The 22,114-nt window shown below is 46.4% G+C and overlaps 1 protein-coding gene and 1 long non-coding RNA gene across 5 annotated transcripts in view; one reads left to right on the top strand and one right to left on the bottom strand.

Annotated features, from left to right (window-relative positions):
• Positions 1-20,183, top strand: part of LOC120093815 (uncharacterized) — a 37,650-nt gene extending 17,467 nt beyond the window's left edge. The window contains exons 1-3 of one of the 2 annotated variants that reach the window (XR_005487509.2): positions 11,609-11,749; positions 14,207-14,309; positions 17,541-20,183. This is a non-coding gene — a long non-coding RNA (uncharacterized LOC120093815). Of the gene's footprint in view, positions 1-11,608; positions 11,750-14,206; positions 14,310-17,540 lie in introns of those variants that run through there. The other variant, XR_010053851.1, reaches the window with a different exon arrangement.
• Positions 461-11,278, bottom strand: Zfp707l1 (zinc finger protein 707-like 1). 3 transcript variants are annotated; one of them, NM_001135903.1, is made up of 5 exons: positions 10,997-11,278; positions 7,350-7,479; positions 6,929-7,039; positions 5,141-5,803; positions 461-1,143 (listed from the first exon to the last, which is right to left on the bottom strand). In NM_001135903.1, the coding sequence occupies exons 1-5, from the start codon at positions 11,102-11,104 to the stop codon at positions 1,046-1,048; spliced, it is 1,110 nt and encodes a 369-aa protein (NP_001129375.1). In that variant the 5' UTR covers positions 11,105-11,278; the 3' UTR covers positions 461-1,045. The 3 variants fall into 3 exon arrangements, with proteins under 3 accessions (NP_001129375.1, NP_001388090.1, NP_001388091.1); NM_001401161.1 differs by lacking the exon at positions 461-1,143 and having other exon boundaries at positions 4,478-5,803; NM_001401162.1 differs by lacking the exon at positions 461-1,143 and having other exon boundaries at positions 4,478-5,803; positions 7,350-7,476.
• Positions 20,184-22,114: the final 1,931 nt, after the last annotated feature.

Genomic DNA, 22,114 nt, shown 5'->3' with positions numbered 1-22,114 from the left:
CCCTTCTGCTGGAGGGCAGGAAACTGACAAAACGAAAGGGCAGCTTGCAGGTTCTTGCCATGCACTCAGGTTCCCTCATATCACAGAAGTTTTTTTTGAACTACCAAAAAAAACAAAACAAAACAAAACAAAAACAAACAAACAAAAAAAAAAAACCTGGGGGAGGTGTGTGTGATGGAGAGATGGCTCAGTGGTTAAGAGCACTGACTGCTTTTCCAGAGATCCTGAGTTCAGATCCCAGAAACCACATGGTGGCTCACGACCATCTGTAATGAGATCTAATGCTTTCTTCTGGTGTGTCTGAAGAGGGCGACAGAATAACCTCAGACCAGCCAAAAAAAAAAAAAAAAAAGAGGGGGTAGAAGGAATGGACAGACATTCACATACACACACACACACACACACACACACACACACACACACACACACACATACACACACGACAATAAAATAACAGGAATCAACAAACGCTGTTCATTGATGGCTCTCAATATCCACCATTCCAACAACATATACATAAAATAAATCTTTTTAAACAATTAAGGAACAGAAATCAACGAGTGTTCAGCTTAGAAGTCTTTTTGTCAACTTGATACAAACTAGAGCCATTAGGAAGAGAAAACCTTTACTGAGGGAGTCCCTGTGTCAGGCTGGCTGGTGGTTCTGGGTCTTATAAGGAAGCAGACTGAGCAAACCATGGGAGCAAGCCAGCAAGCAAGCAGTCTGTCTCCTCCATGGCTTTTGCTTCAGTTTCTGCCTCCAGAAACTGACCGCCATGTAAACACCAGTGTGCTGTTCAAGACTTCAGGTTCCTTCTCTGATGCTGATCTCACTGAGAGACAGCTTAGCTGATCCTTGTCTGGGGAAAGGTAGCTGGTCCAGGCCGCCTCTATTGACTCACAGGGTTTTGTTCAAGTCTGGGCCTGAGCAAAATGGGATAGACACTGTTTTAAAGATTCCTCCATGTTCAACAGAGAAAGGAGTCTCAGAAGTTTTCTAGGGTCCTGTGTGAGATCCCGATCTTCCCCGAACTTGGTGGACTTCGTTATTCCAAGGCCCACCAGGTGTCAGGCGGAAGAAGGTTTTGTGGGATCTTTTTTCCTTTTCCTTGACAGTCAACTTCAGGCTCCAACTCCTGCATGCCTATTAAATATTCCAATATTTAATATTTTAAGTAAAAATAATTATAATCTGATAATCTAATACCACAGCAACAGAGAGGTAACCATTACAGCATCTCAAAGGTCGTGAGACACTCAGGGCCCTTCGCACCTCTTAAGTACCTTTTTAAAGGTACGAAAGGCATGGTTTCTCCTCTTCCTCTGTATGAGGCTTTGTCATTTTCCCCACAGCCTGTGACTGAGAATGCGAGGGAGATGTAAGGGACACTGGGAAGAGTTGGCCACAGCAACTGCTAGATGAAGCCTCAGGACTGGGCAGACCAGTGCTTATCAAACCTGTGGCCATTTGGGGGGCAAATAACCCTTTCGCTGGGGTCACCTGACACCACTGGAAATCGCAGAAATTTACATTATGATTCACAAGAGTAGCAAAACTACAGTTGTAAAGTAGCAACAAAAGTAATTTTATGGGGCATCACAACATAGGGAAGTGTATTAAAGGGTCACAGCATGAGGAAGGCTGAGTTGGTCAATCTGCTGCAAATGGCTGTGGTGGTGCAGGCTTGTGACAGCAGCACTTGGGTTGAGGAGGCAAAAGGATCAAGTTCAGGACCAGCCTGGGCGACACAGGAAGAGACTATCTCAAACAAGTGAGACAAAATGACATTGCAGTTGTAGATAGGGGAGACACAGGGGTAAGGTGCTGCTGGCCATCTGTCTTTCCAGCCCCTCTATGAGGATACCCCAAGCTGGAACAAACCCACCAGAACACTCTAAGCTCCAGTGTACCCCACTGGCTTCTGGTGCTAGGTAGTCAGTGAGCATGGAAGATGGATGTCACTGTGAGTTCAGGCTTATCTGCCCTCAGATTTGAAATGGGAAATGGCTCTGCAGCTGCCTGCCATCTAGCACTGCAGACTGAGGCAGGCTGTCAGATGCCCTAACAAGTGTGTTTTGGCTGGACATGGGCATGTGAAGTAACAACTCTACTCAGGTGGAGAGGGGGCCCCAGCCACCCAGAATCTCCAAGTTGCCATTGTGAGTGGATCTCGGTTTCCACAGCATTAAGAGGTGGTTGGCACCTCGAAAAAGATGCCTTTCAACCTTTGGATCCAATGTGCTTCCAACATTAAGTCACTGAAGAGCCAGTTCTTTCTGTCATTTAGAGAGGCCACAATGTAGGTACCAGATATAAACACAAGCTGATTGTTAGGGATGGACCTGTGCTCTCTCCCATCTTGAGTTCCTGTGGATTTAAGACTCCAAAACTGGACACAGCACACGAAATGCTATGAGCCCCAAATCCTCATCTACTTGGTATTCTACCTAAGGAACCTGCTTAGCTATGGCTTCCAGATGCTGGGGTGGGTGGAGCAGTGCTGGTCCTACTGGAGATGAAGGCTTCTTCGATCTGTGGACCTCATCTTTGGTTCAAGGTAACCAGTGACTGCCATGTTTCTTATAGCTTGCTGGCTAAACAAGTGAGTGTTGGCTGGGATCTGGGCCATAGGACAACCACGTAACCCCATGTACACACCTTTACAGGGCTGATGTGACAGGAGACACTGCTGGCCACTTACCTGCTTTTAAAACACTCCTTCATCCAGCTGAGGTAGTGAGCGTGCCGTGAGACACAAGCACTCTGCTCATTATCACACACAGACACACAGACACACACAGACACAGACACACACACACACACACTAAACAAGGTAGATAGAGGCCAGCTGGTGTAGAGAGGAACTCAAGGGACTGGTGGTATAGGCTTGCAATCCCAGCCACTTGGGGCCTGAGGTAGGAGGATGCAAAGTTCAAGTCAGCCTGCACAATGTGACTGCCTCAGAGGGCAGGGGAAGCAGTAGTTCAGCAGTACATGCCTGGCTCTTAGGTAGGTTCGATCTCCAGAACTACAAGCAAAACTACAAGTCAAGGTGCCCACTCCTCAGATACAAGGGAAATACCGCACAGCAGGCTTTCTGCCCACTCCAACCTAAGAAGGCCCCTCCCAACTCCAGGACAGGAACAGACACCTATCTGCCTGGGAGGCCTTAGGTGGAAGTTGAACCTGTATTTGTTTATCCACGTTTTTATGTACATTTAGGAAGTGAAATGCACGCTCCTGACTTAAACTGTGGACTTAGCAGTTCTATGTTGGAACTGCAAACTCACAAGTGACCCAGCCCGGCTGCAATCACACAAGAGTGGACCAGAATGCACTAGGCCTTGGTGCACTTGGTGTTGAGTCGCAACCTTACAAGTCAGCTGTACGGCGGTGACCCATACCCATTCAGGAGGTAGAAGAAGGAGGATCAGGCTTGGCCTAAATAAGCCTTTTAAACTGGAGCAATGGCTTGGGGGAGAAGAGCACTTGTGTGGGTCCTAGGTTCTGTTCATCTATAAACCATCTGTAAACCTATTCCAGGATATCTGAGTCTCTTAGACATCTGTGGGTACCAGGCACACACGTTGCATACATAAAAAATTTTTTTTTGAATCTTAAAAACCTTCAGTGGCTTAAGCTCAAGGCCATCCCCCAGCTCCATCTGATATACTGGGTTATCTTCTAGTACTATCTTCTGGTTCCCATTTCCTATAAACTGCACATACATCTGTGGCCTTGTGACCAGGGGCCAGAAGAGGGTGTTGGAAGCCCTGGCATTGGAGTTACACAGAGTACTGGAAGGGGTCATGTGGATGCTGGGATTGGAACCTGGATTCTTTGAAGAGCAGTGGGTGCTTGTCACTGCTCTGATCTCTCTGCTCCAATCTGTCATTGGATCTGGAGATGACCTGGTAAGGGGAAAACCGTGCTTGGTCCCTTGATCAAGCTTGTGGACTGCAGGGTTGTATCCATGACCTGTACCTGGCAGACAAATTTGACTGCAAAGCTGACATGCTGACTTAGAACCGAAGATCCCCTGGGGTGCAAAGCCGCCTTACACTGCTGTAAGGCAGGGTTGAGGATTTAGCTCAGTGGTAGAGCGTTTGCTTAGCAAGTGCAAGACCGTGGGTTCAATCCTCAGCTCCAGATAAAGAAACAAACAAACAAACAAACAAACAAACAAACAAAAAAACCCAAAACCAAACCAAAACACTGCTGTAAGGCCCAGCCTAATTCTAGGGGCATGACCTGGGGAGCTAGGGTCAGAGCTGAAAGAGGAGCATCGAGGGCAATGGCAGGGGAAGCCATCACTTTGGTATGTGTCTAGGCAGCAGACAGCTCCAAGAACCACCTGACGGCCACCAGAGTAGCCACACCCTGTGATGGTCCAGTGGGGTCTTTCTGCAGGTACACAGGGTCATGAGCAAGGGCTCATCTACTTTCCCAGCAAGGCTCACACTGAGAAACAACCTGGTTATACTTTAATGAAACCAAATAAGTATTTATTGTGTCTGTATGCACACACATGAGGGAAGTCAGAGAGAACAGCTTATAGCATTTGGTTCTCTCCTCCCACCATATGGATCCCTGGGAATCAAACTCAATTCAAGTTTCACAGACTTTTTACCCTTTGGGCCATCTTGTCATCTCCAACCGTAGGCTTTGCATCTGCAAAAGCCTCCGTCCCACAAGACAGGAGACATGAAAGTGCTGGGAGGGAAGTTAAAGTGCATACAAAAGACTCAGGCCCTGCGAATTCCTTGGAAACATAGCCAGAGAGAGGCAAGGAGCACCAAGGGAACGGCCGTTGCTGGCTCTGACAATGTAACTGATCCCTTCCCTTGTCAGAAAGCCACAAGGGTTGCGAGGAGTGAAAACTGCTGGTTCGTAAACCAGTCATCTGGCCTTCCTTGACAGCACCTGCTGCAGTTCTTCCCCGCAACTGAGCACAGGAGGCCGGGCTACCACAGGAGGCCCTACACTTCTCCTCGCCCATGTGTTCTCTGGTGCCTTGTTAAATAGCCCAGGTGGTTGAAGCCCCTCCCACACAGTTCGCACTCATAGAACTTCTTGGTCAAGTGCAGCCGCTGGTGGATGCGGATGCTCTTGGGCCACCTGAAGGCCTTTCCACACTCACCACATGTGTAGGGCTTCTCTCCGCTGTGAATCCGCTGATGGTGGTTGAGGTTCTCTTTAGTTCGAAAGGTCTTGCCGCAGTTGTCACAGTAGAAAGGCCTCTCTCCTGTGTGAACAAGCTTGTGCCGCAGGAGGTTTGACTTCTGACTGAAGGCTTTCCCACAGTCACTGCACACATAGGGCCGGTGTTCCGTGTGGATCTTGTGATGCTGTGCTAGGCAGTCCTTCCGGCTAAAGGCCTGTCCACATACCTCACAGCAGAAGGGTTTTTCACTGGTGTGAGTTCTCTGGTGGCGCAGAAGGTCTGAGACCCAGCGGAATGTCTGGCCACACTCAAAGCATTCAAAGGACCTGGTTCCGGTATGTACTGTCTGGTGAGCCGCCAACCGGCTATGGCAGCTCAGTGCCTTCCCACATATGCCGCAGATGAATGGGTGTCCCTCTGCTGCACTCTTGCCCTGTTCCTTGAGGCCTGGCTGTCTCCTGCGGGATTTCCCACATGTCTGGTTCTGGAGGGCTTCGGATTTATTGTCCAGTTTCCTCCCAGAGGTAGCTCTGGTAAAGTGCGCTTTACCAGATGTTAGGACATTCTTCCGTAAGGTAGCCTTGCTCTTGGCTCCTGTCCGTGAATGGGTCTTCTCAGGAGCTGAAGCCTTTCTGCCTCCTGTGGAGGAAGATACATTCACACAAAACTGGCCCAGACACAGACCAACTGTGGGTAAAGAAAAGCTACCAAGTGTCAAAACAATTCAATCTACTTAGGGATTCAAAGAAGTGATGTGAAAATGTGTTCACTGTACACAGATGAACCAAACACACAATGGGAGACTTAAAGGTGAACCTTGAGCTGGGTTGTACCAGCCTTATGTACAGAGCAAGTTCAGGGACAGCCAAGGCTACTCACAGAAATCCTGTCCCAGAAAGCAGGCCCTGGTTGGTAATCCTGCACAAAACAAACTATGGGTTTTCTGTTTTTGTTTACTCGGAGGCAGGGTTTCTCCATATAGTCCTAGCTGTGACAAACCCTATTCCTGCCTTGGAGAAAGGCCTAGGGCAGGCATTGAGAGCTCTCTACAATTTAGAATCACTGACCCTATAAGCCATAAGCGTCCTGCAAACAGAGGCTTGATATACTCCCCCAGGGGTGGTTTCACATCATCTGGGCACTTCCCGGCTTGGCTCAGGCTCCCAAAGCTGCTTGATCAAAATCAAAACCTGAGGCAGGCAGTGGTGGCACATGCCTTTTAACCCCAGCAATACGGAAGCAGAAGCAGGCAGATCTGTGAGTTCGAGGCCATCCTGGTCTCCAGAGTGAATTCCAGGTGAGTCAGGGCTATGCAGAGAAACCTCATCTGGAGGTGTACAGGCACAAAAACATGAGGGGACAAGATCCAGGCTACCTATCTGAGGCCTTGGGGTCAATGCCCACCATGGCAAAAAGAAAAGCCCCTCATGACCAGCACTGGGAATATCTTAAGGATATTCCTTAAGGGCGTATCCTAATTCTACAAATGACAAACACTTGTGAAATAGAGAACCTGATCTCAAACCTGGAGCATGACCTCCTCCTCTCTGCCTTGCGGAAAGGATAGATGGCAAAGTCACAGCCATTGCTAGGGTCACAGACAGTGCTTGGACACTGTCTCCCTTTCTCAAATACCTCTTCTTCAGGTACAACCACCTCACAAGGGACCAATGACAAGATACACATCCCCCCTCGATCAGAGCTTAGTGTGAAGTCCCAATCTCCCACTATATCTGAGAGTGGGGAAAAGCCCATCTTGCTTACCTGGGCAGACACTTTTTTGTCTTTCCAGCTCAGAACTGTCCCATTTGTCAACCCATGGCTCATCCCATTGTTCCAGGCGAGAAATAAGGCTTGGTTTCCGGCCACAGCATCCTTTCCAAAAGGGAGAGAAATGGTATCTGGTTTGTGTAAAAGACAATGAGGCCAAGTAGCTCTGGGCAGCACAAGAACCCAGCAGCCTGGCCAGCCCTTGTTGATGTCCTGGAGACCCTTCCTGGAAGGTGTGCAGGGAGACGAAGGATGCATGTCTACATGTGAACACACACATGGACACGAGCCCCTGCAGGAACCCAAGGGTTTGAGGAAAGTCAGGCTACCCTAGGGGATCCAAACCAGATTGGACACAGCACAGGAGTCTTTAGCCAGGACCCACCAAGCTCCCGAAACTACATGCAGCCCTTACCCAGTTCATTCAAGTTCCTGAAGTTCTCCAGCATCACATCCCGGTAGAGGGTCCTCTGGCTAAAACTGAGACACTCCCATTCTTCCCTGCAGAAGTACACAGCCACCTCTCTGAAGGTCACCGGCACCTGCTAAGGAGTGACAGTGAGTCAAAAAGAGCATGCTAGAAAAACCATATGCAGTACAGGGAGTAGGGGCAGGGTAAGCAGTGACCTCTGATGGTGGGAATTCATTGAGGGTCACCTAGGAGACATTGGGATGTGTTTATGAGGGTGTTTCTCAGAAGTCTAACCAACCCTGATACACATGCACTATCTATTGCTCCTTGGACTGTGGTCCCTGATTAATAAAAAGGGGAAAGCCAGCTGAGCTCCAGTGTTTCCTGCCTCCTGAACAGGGATGTGATCTGTACAGCTTCAGCCCACACTCTCACCACCAGAGTGGGCTGTATCCCTTCAAACTACAAGGCTCAACAAGCCCGTAGGGTGCTTGTCACAGCAACAAGTTACTGACAAAGAAAACATCCCCACTGTGCTGGGCCTGTCACTCCCCAGTTCATCCTGTGCCACTGAAAATGAACCACCAGTCGGGTGGAGTGGCACACACTTGATCCCAAACGTGGAGGCTGAGACAGCTGCAGGACAGCCAGGGCTACACAGGGAGAAACTCCATCTTGAAAATTACTGTTTGGTTCGACTACAGCACAGCAGGACCTTCCCTTCAGATCATCCCATTGCTATCAGGAAAGAAGAGCTAATCGTGATTCTGTAGTCAGGACAACAAGGTAAGCAAACAGCACAGCCATGACCAGGTGTGCTGCAATGATGGGGTTGATAACAGTCTCACAGGGGTGAGGGCCACTACACTGGCTAGGATTGACCCACAATTCCCTCAAGGCTGCGTGTGCTGTGCTCCCGCCTTCTCATTAACACAGGGCTCGAACAGTCATATTCCAGGATGACACAGTGCTCGTCATATTCAAGGTGGATCTTTCCTCCTAGGCTAACCAGTTAGGAAAATCTCCCTGGTGGGTGTGGTGGCTGAGGAATGGTTTATCTTGGGAGCCAAAGGCCAGTCAAGGACACAAAGAGTAGCTGTCTCAAAATAAAGTATAAAAGAAAAATTCCTCAAAGGCACGCCCACAATTATCTTATCTAGCGTGATCAAACCTAGTCATGCTTACCAAGGAAAAATTACCAAATTAGTAGGAGAAAACCAAAAACTATAATCAATTTGATGATCAACAAACCTGGGAGAGTTTGACTGTTACTCTGAAATGCACCGGTGCAATACCGGGTGTGGTCGGCACACTTAATCCCAGCACCTGGGAGGCAGTGGACGTGGATCAGAGTCCAAGGTCAGTCTGGTCTACATAGCAAGACCCAGGCCAGCCATAGGGTACAAAGAAAAATATTGCCTGAAAAACAAAACTAGCACCCCTCTAGTTGGCCATCTTGTTCAAAGGAACAGGATGCAATCAGAAACAGGATCCATAAAACGGTTGAATTGGTTTTTTTTTTCCCCTCCCTTTAACAGGGTCTCCCTGCATAGCTTTGATTCTCACTGCACGTTATGAGAAAAGAAATGATGCATATAAAAAGATGGGTTATGGGCTGAAGCGATGGCTTAGCGGTTAAGAGTGCTGACTGCTCTTCCAGAGGTCCTGAGTTCAAATCCCAGCAACCACAACCATCTGTAATGGGATTTGGCGCCCTCTTCTGGTGGGTCTGAAGACAGAGACAGTGAACTTAAAAGGTCAGTCCCTCTGGAAGAGCATCTGAACTCAACCTGAGCCATCCCTCCAGCCTGGATACACTTTAATTCCAGGACCTGATAGGCAGAGGCAGAAGGATCTAGCAGGCTGATCCAGTTATATAGTTCTGGGCCAGCCAAACAAAAGTCTCTAAAATTAAAAAATTAGGTTGAAAGTCTGTAGGTCAAAGCTTTTCATAATCTCAAGATAGGCAGACAAAGGCTCTGCTCACGGGACACAGAAAATACCAACATTAAAGGAAAAAGGTGGATCAGAAAGATGGCTCAGCTGGTAAGGTGACTAATGTCCAGGGCATTCAATCTCCTAGACCACTAAACATGAAGAGAGGACCTACTTGAGGAAGTTATCATGATAGGCAGGGTGGTACACACTCATATATGCACGCCAGTTTTCCAAAAATAACTACTGGGGTGGGTCTGCAATCCAAGCACTAAGCAGAGACAAGAGGAGCAAGACTTCAAGGCCAGGGCAGGCCAGGAATGGTGGCCCACACAACACATTTAATCCTAGCCAAACTCTTGAGATCCAGGCCAGCAAGGCCTACATTGTGAGTTCCAGAACAGCCAGGGCTGTAGAGCCCAGTCTCATAAAGAACACCAAGAGTCCAAGGCTGGGTTTATCTCGGCTGTAAGATAAACTGTTTATAGAAGAAAGGCTCATCTAGCTTACATTAAGTGACAGTCCCTTGTGGTGTATAAGTCAAGGCAGACGGTCACATCATAGTAAAAAGCAGAATGAACGAATACACTTTTAGAACTCACTTCGCCTTCTCTAATCTTCCTAAGTCCAGGGCCTCAAATCTGGGTCTGTCCACAGCACACTAACCAAGGCAATTCCCCACAGACCTGCCCACAAATCAACCTGAACTAAATAATCCCTTGAGACATTCTTCCCAAGTTATTTTGATTGTATCAAGTTGAGAAATTAACCACTACACCAACTTTGACTACACAGCTATGTCAAACACCGTTTGGGATACTTAAAAAGCAAGCCAAACAAAACATTTAAGGAAACCAAAAAGAGTTTCTGGTTCTAAATGGTAGTTAGGAAGATGAAAAGGCAAGCAACAGAGAAAGGATTTCCAATTCGTTTTTCTGCCAAGGTACTAGTATCTAGAACAAGTTCTGCAAACAGTGGAAAGAGAAAAACATTTTAAAAGGGGGTAAACATGGGGTTGGGGATTTGGCTCAGTGGTAGAGCGCTTGCCTAGGAAGTGCAAGGCCCTGGGTTCGGTCCCCAGCTCCGAAAAAAAAAAAGAACCAAAAAAAAAAAAAAAAAAAAAACGGGGGGGGGGGTAAACATAAGCCTTACTAATCCTAACACTCAGGAGACAGAAGCAAAGGGGTCAGCACAAGTTGAGGCCAGCCAGGCTACAACAAAAGCATAACTGTCAAAAAAAAAAAAAGCCAAGATAAATTATTTTAACTTTTAACAGCCATCACAAAAGTTGCGCCTTGTGACACTGCGACATGACTATAACCAACCACCTACATAGTGCTGGTATGGGTTCTTATCTATACTCCGCTAGCCTGGTTGCAAACTGGGACACACCTGGAAGACCCAAAGCTCGCCAAACACAGGTCTGGGTAGTAACCGCCAACCCCAAACTCTCCATGGTAAAACGAGACTATTTCTAATCTGAACACCAGCACTGGTGACACAAGCCTGTCTGGACTTCAAGGCCAGAGAGCAAGGAGTGAGTGTGTGAAACAGAAAGCTGTAATCCTGGAGGGCAGGAGCACACAGGGACCCAGACTGAGACCAGAGGACCGCAGGAGCGCGGTACCAGCGAGAAGCAGGAAACCCAAGCGACAGTGCCATGGGGACCCAGGTGGTCGCGGGGCCAGAGACTGGGGTAGAGGGTCCGTACTCACCGGAGAGGCATCGCCGTTAGCCCGCTCCGGAAGAGCGCTGCTGATTCCGGAGAAGAGCTCTAGTGGAGCTTCACCCGGAGCTGCAGCAGCAGCAAGACACCGACGCATCGGAAGGCCGCGGGGAATGCCGGGTCGGATTTAGCGCAAGCGCAGTGGGGCGAAGCAGAGCAGCCCAAAGCAGCCAGGCCGTTCGGCTCCTTCAAACGATTCCCCAGTTCCTGCAGCTTCACCAGTCAACTCGGCTTCACACCGCTCTGACATCAACTCTCCAGCGGAAAGACGCCAACCTGAATCTGCTTCCGGCTACTTAAAGAACTGGCCAGACAAGAAGGCGGAAGTCTGCGCGAGCCTGCCCCCCCAGAGGCCCCGCCCTTTGGTTGCTAAGGGCTATCACGCTTCATGAGACAGTGATTAGTTACCACCTATATGAGCTTGCCCTTTTCCTAGTGGTCCCTCCACGGAGAAGGCTGGCGGTCTTGAGCTGGCTGGAAGGTTTTTGTTTTGTTGGATTTTTGATTCAAAGTTTCTCTGTGTATCCCTGGTTATTCTGGAACTCTCTTTGTAGACCATGTTGGCTTCAAACTCAGATCCCTTACCTGTCTCCTAATCGGCCAAATGCTGAGATTAAAATTCGCCACTGTGCCTGAGCCTTTGTGCAAATCAAATGTCCATGCCTTAGAGAACCTGAAAGACCCGCAGAGCAGGGAGACCCTCACTCACGTCTCAGGATAACATGACCCCGGAAGAACTCACGTAAGACAGTCCTTGCTGTAAAAACATGAGGTTTATTGATAGGAACCAGTGCACTGGGATCGAGCCTCCTATCCCATGCAGGGGCAGAGGTGTTTACCACCAGTAGCTAAGAGAAGGGGACTTTAAAGGAAGAAATCACAACCCAATGGGGTAAGGAGGGCGTCCTTTGAAAATGTCGAGAATACCAGTGAAAAATCACAAGGAGGAGCTTCTTGTTTCTCAAGATGGTTTAACTTTATGGTCAGCTAGTTCCTGGGAGAAACCTCCTGTTTCTCAAGATTGTTCTTTAAGATTTTAATCTAACTTTATGGTCAGCTAATTCCTGGGAGAGAGTTGCCTAACCTGCTGGTGTAATTACAATTCCAGGGCCCGACCAGTTTCTTTCTTCTGCTCTAAACTTTTGTCTAGGAGGGCAACTTTAAAACTTCTACCTTTCAAACCTATCTCCAGTTCCTTTCCAGCAGCCAACATTCTTTGTTTGAAATTTGTCCTGGCTGGGGATTTAGCTCAGTGGTAGAGCGCTTGCCTAGGAAGCACAAGGCCCTGGGTTCGGTCCCCAGCTCCGAAAAAAAGACCAAAAAAAAAAAAAATTTGTCCTGATGTTTGCCAGGTTGGTTCATGTCAGTGACATGGGTCAGGATTTCCTACGTTGTTTTGTTCACATAGGTCACTGGACACTCGGGCCACTGTGATGCCAAATTTAGTTCGAAAGATACAAACTTATTTATAGTTCTAGTTTAGGCAACCTAAGAGAGCTAGGTAGTTGGGGGATACAGAGGGAAGATCTAAAGGGAAGAAAGAAAAAGGTAGGAATAAGATTGGTCTTTCTGCTGTTTTTAACAAAATCTCAGTTGTTGGATTTCACCCGTGAAGACTCCAGAACCAGATGCTGTGGTGAAAGCCTGCCAGTTCAAAGAGGCAGAGAAAGCACCCAGCTGACACTCCTCCTCAGCCAATGTCCCAGAAGGAATCCCCTCTCTCACTCAGTCCCAAAAAAGCTCCCAACTCAATGCTCCCCCCATTTCCTATGTGTCTCTCTATCCGTCCTACTACTGACTGTTTACTCTGCTTTTTTTCCTTTTTTTTAAGATTTATTTATTTATCATACATAAGTACACTGTAGCTGTCTTCAGACACACCAGAGAGGGCATCAGATGGTTGTAAGTCACCATGTGGTTGCTGGGATTTGAACTCAGGACCTCTGGAAGATCAGTCAGTGCTCTTAACTGCTGAGCCATCTCTCCAGCCCTGTTTTTTTTTTTTGTTTTGTTTTTTTTTTTTTTGTCTTAATAATCCTATTTTCCTGTCAAGAGGTTGCTTGCTTTGCCTCTTGACCTATGGTTGACCTTACTCAATCCTGTTTACAATGTTCAAGGAGAAAGCTCTTGGATTAAAGGTGTATACTGTCATACCCACTCCAGTGGAGTCTGTGTGACATGAAGCTCTTGTGCTTCGTTTCTCTCCAGACCAGAGGCAGGTGCCTGGAATGGCTTGGCCTCCTGGAGGTCCCTGGAGTCTCCCTACAAATAGATGATGACCAGGGTCTACGCTTGCGGTGGAGGTGCCTTCTGTGTTCAAGCCTTGGTGATCTTAGCAACTTTAAGCCTGTCAACAATATCTGATTTTAAGAACATAGTAGTGTGGGAAGATGGTCATGTACCTTTAGACATTTCAGGAACTGAAAGTTCAGAGACGGAAACCTCTCACACCACCATGATCCTGATGAACTCAATGGCTGTGATGAACTCAACTGCTGTACCCATTAGTTCCCAGCAAATAGGAGAGAAATCAATTGCAGCTACTAAGAGCATGACTGTTCCAGAAAAGCCTTTCCCCCATTTTGGGAAAGTTTTGTTTAGCATGATTCAGAATAGTAGTGACTCTTTTAGAAAGACCGTGGATAAGTTCCAACAAGTTGAGCAAACTTATCAAGAGTTAACTAGAAGGAAAAGAGAAACTAACATTGAGCAAGAAATGAAGGAAATTATAGAATGGTTACAAAAGTTTCCATATTATTCTGAGTAGCCATAAATATAGAGTTTAAACTTTATTAAAATAAAGGTAAATGTTGAATGCATATCTGGTGCCCACAAGTCTGGCAGTATAACTGCAGTCTTCTCAACTATTGTCTGCGGCTGAGAATTGTTTCCTGGACTATACATTCAGCTTTTCTCTTTGCAAGGGGACATTTGGTGGGGTGATGAATAAGAGCTGGATGATTGCCAATTATGACGCACCTGTTCTAACTGCTTAAATATATGCCAAGAAGTAAACTTTTTGCAGCAGCGCACACCTGGAGTTTGTGTCTGTCTGTCATGCCGAATCCGTTCTCTACCTGTAATCCAAACCTTGGTTCCTCTGCTGATACACTCCCCTGGGTGGTCTGCGGCAAGTGGCCCCAAACAGGGACCCTTGGACAGGTAATTCTTTCTTCCCCCCATTCTTCTTTTTTCCCAGAGAACGGATAGGCTCTCACCGAGAACTGCCCCCGGGCTGCAGTCCTGCCAGCGAAGGTTGGTTGGTTAAGGGTGAGAAATCAAAGTGAAGTCCAGCTCAAAAGGTAAAAGATTATTTTTATCAGTCCTAAAACTCATGTTGGCGGAACAGGGGCTGAAAGTCTCAGGTGACACAGCCTCGGAGTTTTATGACTTTCTTATGAAGGTTTCACCTTGGTTCCCTGAGGATGGAAGTCTCACTCTCCCTGATTGGAAGAGAGTAGGATAGAGATGAAGAAGTACATCTTAGAAAATGGGGAGGGCTCCATCCCTCAGCAAGCATATCCATTCTGGCTACAAATCAGAGATATTTTAACTAACAAAACAGATTTGGAATTTTTAGTAGAGGAGACAGCTTCACTGAGCCGTGAAGCTGTACCCTTGGCTCCTGTCACCTCCAAGTCATATGACAGCAATAAAAAAAGGATGAGGAGGATGACATCTTAGATACAGAAGATGAGGAAGACTTGGAGGAGGAGGCTGCTAGGTATGAGCCCTGTGAGGATAGGGATCATCATCATGACAGGACAGCTCTGTCCATGAGGAGGCCAAAGCCCAAGCCTGCTCCTAGGAAGAAAGGTTTACTTACTCCTATAGGGTTCCAGGGAGCCATTGCTCAGGCTAGGCAAGAAGGGGATGCTACCTTTGCCTTCCCTGTGATACATCATTTGAACACAATGTGATGAGTGAGGATGAAGAGCCTGAGTGGGAACCTCTCCCTCTTAAGACCCTAAAAGAATTACAATCAGCTGTTAAGCAGATGGGAGCTTCTGCCCCCTATACAGTACAGATTGTGGACATGGTGGCTAGTCAATGGTTGACTCTGCATGATTGGCACCAGAGGGCTAAAGCTACATTGGCCCCAGGGGACTATGTCCTCTGGAGAACGGATTATGAGGAAAGATCAAAAGATACAGTGTACAAGTATGCTAATGCTAAGAAGGGTCCTAAGGTTACCATGGATATGCTACTTGGGAATGCGTCCTTCCTAGCACCTAATGCTCAGGTGGCAATACCAAAACAAATATTGAAGGAAATTACTGCTAATGCCATCTTGGCATGGCAGGCCATTCCTCCTCCTGGGACCAAGGGAACTACCTTATCAGGGATAAGGTAATCTAACGAGGAGCCTTATCAGGCATTTGTCTCACGATTGGAGAAGACAATAAGTAGGATGCTGCCCCCCAGTGAGGGGACAGACATTTTATTAAAACAATTAACATGGGAAAATGCCAACTCATTGTGTCAGGACTTGATCAGACCTATAAGAAAATCAGGGAGTCTTCAGGACTATATAAAGGCCTGTATGGACGCCTCACCAGCAGTGGTACAGGAAATGGCCTGTGCTGCAGCGATGAAAGGTCAACAGTTCAGCGCCTTTGTAAAACAGACATATGGAGGTGGAAAACAGACCTCCACCCACATGCTTCGACTGTGGGGAAACAGGACATATAAGGAAAGAGTGCAAGAAGGGAAAACAAGGAAGACAGAATAGTAATAGAAAGCAATAGAAAGCAAGCACCAGGACTCTGCCCTGGGTGTCAAAGAGGAAGGCACTGGAAGAATGAACGCAAGTCTAAGTTTAACAAGGGTGGTATAAAAATAGAAGATGCCCAGAACAATCAAAAAACTAGGTGGGGGCATCCTCTCAGCCTCACACAAAGAGAGGGCTGCTTTACAGAAGCAAAAGCTGGGTTAAATCCAGAAGCACCAGAGTTTATTATTCATGATTTGCCAAGGGCAACTCCAGGAAGTGCAGGGTTAGATTTGGCCGCTAATCAAGATGTGATACTATCTAATATAGATGGTGTCACACTGGTCCCTACTTCAGTTCTAGGGACGTTGCCTGAAGGGTGTACGGGTTTTCTTATTGGAAGGAGCTCTAATTACAAAGTAGGGCTTGAGGTCTTGCCTGGAGTTATAGATGCTGACTTCACAGGGGAAATTAAGGTCATGGTTAAAGCTGGAAAGGAGACCTGTATAATAAGAAAGGGACAATGCATAGCCCAACTATTATTGCTACCTTACATAAGATTACCTAACCCTGAAATAAAGACGGAGAGAGGTCAGGGACAATTTGGTTCCTCAGACTTGGTGGCCTGGGTAGCTGACATAGGAAAACAAAGGCCTTTTAAGAAAATAAGGATTAATGGAGAACTTTTTAATGGTCTCCTAGATACGGGAGCAGACAGAACCTGCTTAGCAGGAAAAGACTGGTCACAGTCTTGGCCTACAGAACAAACCTCTTCCTCCCTACAGGGACTATCAGCACAGCAAGTGGAAATAATTGCTATAATAATGGCCTTTGAAGAGTTTAATAAAGCCTTTAATCTTTATACAGATTCTAAATATATACTTGGGCTTTTCCCAGCTATAGAGACAGCCTTGCTAGCTGAAAACTCAGTTATTTTACCCCTGTTGATGAAACTACAAAAGTTGATACAGAGTAGAACGTATAAGTTCTATGTGGGACACATAAGGGGACATACTAAACTACCTGGACCCCTAGCTCAGGGTAATGAGCTGGCAGATTCATGTACTAGAATCTTTAAGGCCTTGGAACAGGCTAAGGAAAGCCATAATTTACATCATCAGAATGCTGTGGCTTTGAAAAGAATCTTTGGCATAGCTTGAGAATAGGCCCGGCAGATTGTTAACCGATGTACTACCTGCCCCCCTGCGGGGGCAGTATAGAAAATGGGTGTTAATCCCAGAGGCTTAAAGCCTCAAGTGTTATGGCAAATGGATGTTACTCACATGCCTGAGTTTGGAAGGCTTTCCTATGTGCATGTCACTGTAGACACATATTCACATATGATTTATGCATCAACAAGAACAGGGGAAGCGGTAAAAGATGTTATTCAACATTATGTGATAGCTTCACTTATATGGGAAGACCCAGAAAGCTAAAGACAGACAATGCTCCAGCCTATGTGTCAAAATCCTTAAAGAAATTTTTGGCCACATGGGGCATAGAACATAGCACTGAAATTCCATATAATCCTCAAGGACAAGCAATTGTGGAAAGAGCACATCAGACATTAAAAGCTCAATTACAGAGATTAAAAAATGCTAATTCATATCTCTCTCCTCACCACTTATTAACTCATGCTTTGTTTGTTCTAAATTATTTGAACACAAGTGAGGAGGGAGTAACTCCTGTGACAAGACATGGTGAAACGGGAAGTACAATTCCCGAACCTCTGGTTCTGTGGAAGGACTCACTTTCGGAAGCCTGGAAGGGCCCCGATATTTTAATTGCCTCAGGATGAGGCTATGCTTCTGTGTTTCCACAGGATACAGACTCCCCGATCTGGGTGCCCGACAGACTCATCAGACCGGCCCCGAGTTCAGCTGTCGAGAAGAGGAAGGCACAGGCAAAAGCAGACTCTGTGAAAAACCCAAGCAGCCTCACAGGGACTTTCCCTAGAGGAGATGGCAGAGAAGAGGAAGTTCCCAACTCTGATGCAGCTGAAGAATTTAACTAAAGAAGCAAAGGATATCGTAATATCTGCTCATTCTGAAATGACTGCTATTAATATTTTTCTTGTCTTATCGTGTAACTTGTGAAGCCTGTATTTTGTCTGTGTTTCCTCTGGATTGGATAAAGAATTTGCTGTTATGTTGCTTGTAAAACGACCTGCTTATGTTATGCTGACAGTAGACTTGGACTCTGATCCTTGGTTTGATAATTCTGGATTACAAGCTTTAGAAACTATTAGTGACTTAATTAGACCTAAGAGATTTGTGGCCGCCTTAATTTTAGGAATTTCGGCATTGATTGCTATCCTAACATCCTTTGCCGTATCCACTACGGCTTTAGTTAAAGAGATGCAGACAGCTACTTTTGTTAATGAAATGCATAGAAATATTTCTGTGGCAAGAATTAATGCCTTAGAAGAGGTGATTTTAGAATTAGGACAAGATGTTGATTCTATTAAGACCAGGCTTGCCTCCAGATGTCACTCTAGTTTTCATTATATCTGTGTGACTCCTTTACCTTATAATGAATCAGAGAATTGGAGTAAAACTAAAGCTCATTTCCTAGGAGTTTGGAAGGATACAAATATTTCTTATGACTTGCAACAATTACAGGAACAGATTACAGCCACGAGTCAGAGACATTTAGATGCCTGGAACGTGGATAAACTTGCAACATCATTTACTAAAACATAGATATCTTCCATTTATGTGTGGTTTACTCATTTCTCAGTAGTGATGTTTGAAAGATTTAGTCTCAAGGTTCAATGGAACTGGATTTGGAATGCATTGGGGTGCTTTAAATAGGGTTTAATGGGCTATCCTAGCAGAAATATGGAAGGCTTTGTTACTGCAAGTGATTTGAATTGTGCAGACCTGACCCTAGAGATTTCGGTGGAGAATTTCAATATGTGGCCAAGAAACGGTTTTTGTGGCATTTTGGTGAAGAATATGGCTACTTTTTGCCCTTATGTGGAGAGTTTGCTTAAGGCTAAGGTAAAGAGATTCAGATTAATTTCATTGACAAGAAGTCTCAAACAGAGCCAGCAGAGACTCTGTTCCCTGGTCAAGTCTCATGAAGAGCATTCTGAACAAGTGTAGCAAGGTTAGAAAGGGAAAATATAAAATACATGGTATTAAAGGGGCACCAGGAAGTGAAATGGAGCTGAATCCTGTGCTCAAGGATACTAAATTAAGGGAGTGGTGTCCTTGGGGCAAGATCCCACCCAGCCAAATTTAGGTCCAGGTAGAGTAGCACACAGCTTTAACCCAGGAGTCCAGACCTCTGAGTTCAGGGCCAGCATGGGACAGCAAATTCTAGGTGAAGAAAAACTTAAATCCAGGCTTGGTGGCCCACACTTTAATCCCAGTGTTTAGGAGACAGGCATGCAGCTCTGGGAGTTCAAAGTCAGTCTACAGAGCAAGTTCCAGGACAGCCACGCTTAGGCAGTGAAGGAGCTGGAAAACAAAGCTGGTAATAATGTAACAGAACAAGGTGGCCATGTTCCAGCCCCAGCAAGCAGCAGAACTCAGCAGCTTTGGCCACGTGGCTCTGGCTTTAGAGTCCAGAATACCAGAGTAGAAGGCGTTCCTGAGGGCAATTGATGCTGGTTAGCTGGAACTAAGGAATTAGTGATTGAGAAGAGACCAGCATCACTGAGATGAAATCTGGAAAGTGTTTTCTGAGAGCACAAAGAAGCTGTGTTCGAGAGGAAGCCACGGTTGTACCTTGTGCTGCAGCTGTACTTGGTAATGTGTGAGAGTCACTCAGGTGGTACTGGTTTGGAAATTATAAAGGAGTCACAAAGAATAGCTGAGGCTTGGCACAGTGAAAAGCTAGGGAAGGCCACTGATGAAGGTGCTGCCTCAGGACTGAAGGGGTCATGCAAAGGAGTTGAGGCTTGGCATCTATGAGAGGCTTATTGGTGAAGCCTAGTAATGTTGTGCCGGGGAAATGTTAGTGATCTCCCAAAACCAGATCGGAATCAATCTGATGCCACTCATAGCAGGGTCTTTATTCTATTCCATGTAGCTTAGCACCGCCACCGCCACCCCCCATGTATCACCATCATGGAGCACAGTTTTGGTGGTTATGAAAGGAAAAAATTTAAAATTGCCCCCCTAGACAAAAGTTGAAACCAAAAGAAAGAAAAGTAGTTGGGCCCTGGAACTGCCTGTTCTAGGAACTAGCTGACCACAGAAAGAGTAATTACACCAGCTGATTTCAGCCACTTTGTTCTAGGAACTAGCTAAATTGCACCAGCTGGTTCAGATAATAGCAGGATTAAAGAATCATGAGAAACAGGAGGTTCTTCCTTGTGATTTGGTATGTTTTTCCTTTAAATGCCCCTTCTCCCAGCCATTCGAGGTCAAACTCCTCTACCCTTGCGTGGGTAGGAGTCTCAACCCCAGCATGCTGGTTTCTGTGGTCCCTATCCATAAACCTCTTGTTGATTGCATCAAGATTGGTCTCTCGTGAGTTCTTGGGGGGGGGGGGTCACGTCATCCCGAGACTTGAGTGAAAGACCACTTCGGGGGTCTTTCAGTGGGAGAGCCCTGAATGTCTATCAGGGCAAGGCTTTATAGTAAGCAGGAAGCAGGATGTATGTGTGCAAGCATCTAATTGGAAAGCTACTGTGGCCTTTAACATAATTGGCTGGTGCTGGGAGTCACATCATAAGCTTCTGTTCTCCCCTGCCTTGGGGGTCATTAGGCAAGGGGTGGGCTTGTAACCTGGGGTGCAAGTTTGTATATATCAGTTGCTCTGAGTGGTTGAGGTAGGAGAGTGGCCAATACAGAGATAGCTGTTTCCTTCAAGGCTACGTCCTTAGCAGCCTTGTCAGCCTGGTTGTTACCTCTAGCTATTGGTATTGTTGCATTTTGGTGTCCTGGGCAATAAATGATTACCAATTTTTTTGATAGCCAGAGGGCTTTAAGGAACTGTAAAATTTCATCTTTATTTTTGACAGTTCTTCCTTTTGCTTTTAGGAACCCTCAGTCCTGGTAAATGGTTCCATACACATGAGCAGTTGTAAATAGATATCTGGCTGTCTCTATAGATGTTAACAGCCAGTCCTTTTCCCATGATGAGGGCCTGTGTTAATGCTTTGAGCTGAAGTGCCTGGAGGAAAAGACTGAATCGAGATTACCTCCATTTCTGTAGTCACCACTGTCCCTGCTCTCCTCTGACCCTCATGGATGAAGCTGCTTCCATCCAGAAACTAGGTCCTCTCTGCCTCCAACAGAGGAGAGTCCCTCGAGTCAGCCTGGGTACTGTGTTCCTGGGCCAGAACCTTGTTACAGTGACAGAAGGGACAGTCTAAGTCAGGATTGGGTAGGAGAGTCACAGGGTTCAGGGAAACAGGCGGCTGGAAAATAACTCAGCCAGCATCAATTAGTAAAGTCTGATAATGAATCATGCAGGCATTACTAAGCTATCAATCAAAAGACTGCTTGAGTACCCCTTGAATTGCACGGGGTGGGGGTAGTCATGAGTTAATTTATCTGCATCTTTAATTAATAGTGCTTGTGGCTACAATAATATGGAGGCAAGATGGCCATTCTGCTGCCACTGGGTCATTTCTTTGATAAACAAGCCTCCGGCCATTTCCATGGTCCTAGAGTTTGAGTCAAGACCCCTTTAGCTATTCCTCCTCCAGCAATCTGTTGAAACTTGGCATTTCCTTTCTGCTGGATCCAAAGCTTTGTTGGCTAGAAGGACTCAAGCCAGATCTCAGTTCAATGACTTTCCTGTCTTAATCTGCACTCTGCAACTTCCACTAGATCCCTCAATGACTTTTCTCTTAATCTTTATTGCTTCTGTAATTTCTTCCTAATGTCTGGTGCTGACTGATTGATGAAAGCCAGGGATACCTTGCTAGAATTCTGTTTTCTCAGGGTTTGTGTGTGTATAGCCTTACACTCATATAGCCTTTATGACCTGTACAAGAAATGCCGCCAGACTTGCATCAACTTCCTGCCTAGTATCCTATCTAACCCTTGGTCAAACTATTGTTGAGACCTGCTAAAAGAGCCTGGTGGTAAATCCTGAGATACTCCCTACCTTCCACCATGTTTAAGTCCCAATCTGGTTTCCCCTGTAGGTCTGGAACTTAGAACCCATCTGTGGTGAAGAGAACCTGGAAGAGCTTTGGGTAGGTGACTGCACTGAGTGCTCTAAGGTGTGTGGAAGGGAGTGGTTGTTAACTTCTCAGTGGCTAAGTGTGGCAGGATAGTGTCAGGGAAGACCTCTTTACAACTCAGAGACCACATCTGTTCAGACAGGGAGCGAGCACTTGTCCTGGCAAGAAGGATAGCCATTTACTGACAAAATAAGTGACAGGAATCTGTTCCAAGCTCTGGTGACAGATACAGCTGCCTACTTGGAGCC

This window comes from Rattus norvegicus, chromosome 7, assembly GCF_036323735.1.
Source record: "Rattus norvegicus strain BN/NHsdMcwi chromosome 7, GRCr8, whole genome shotgun sequence".
NCBI classification, from domain to species: domain Eukaryota; kingdom Metazoa; phylum Chordata; class Mammalia; order Rodentia; family Muridae; genus Rattus; species Rattus norvegicus.
This window is presented reverse-complemented; position numbering and strand designations above follow the sequence as displayed.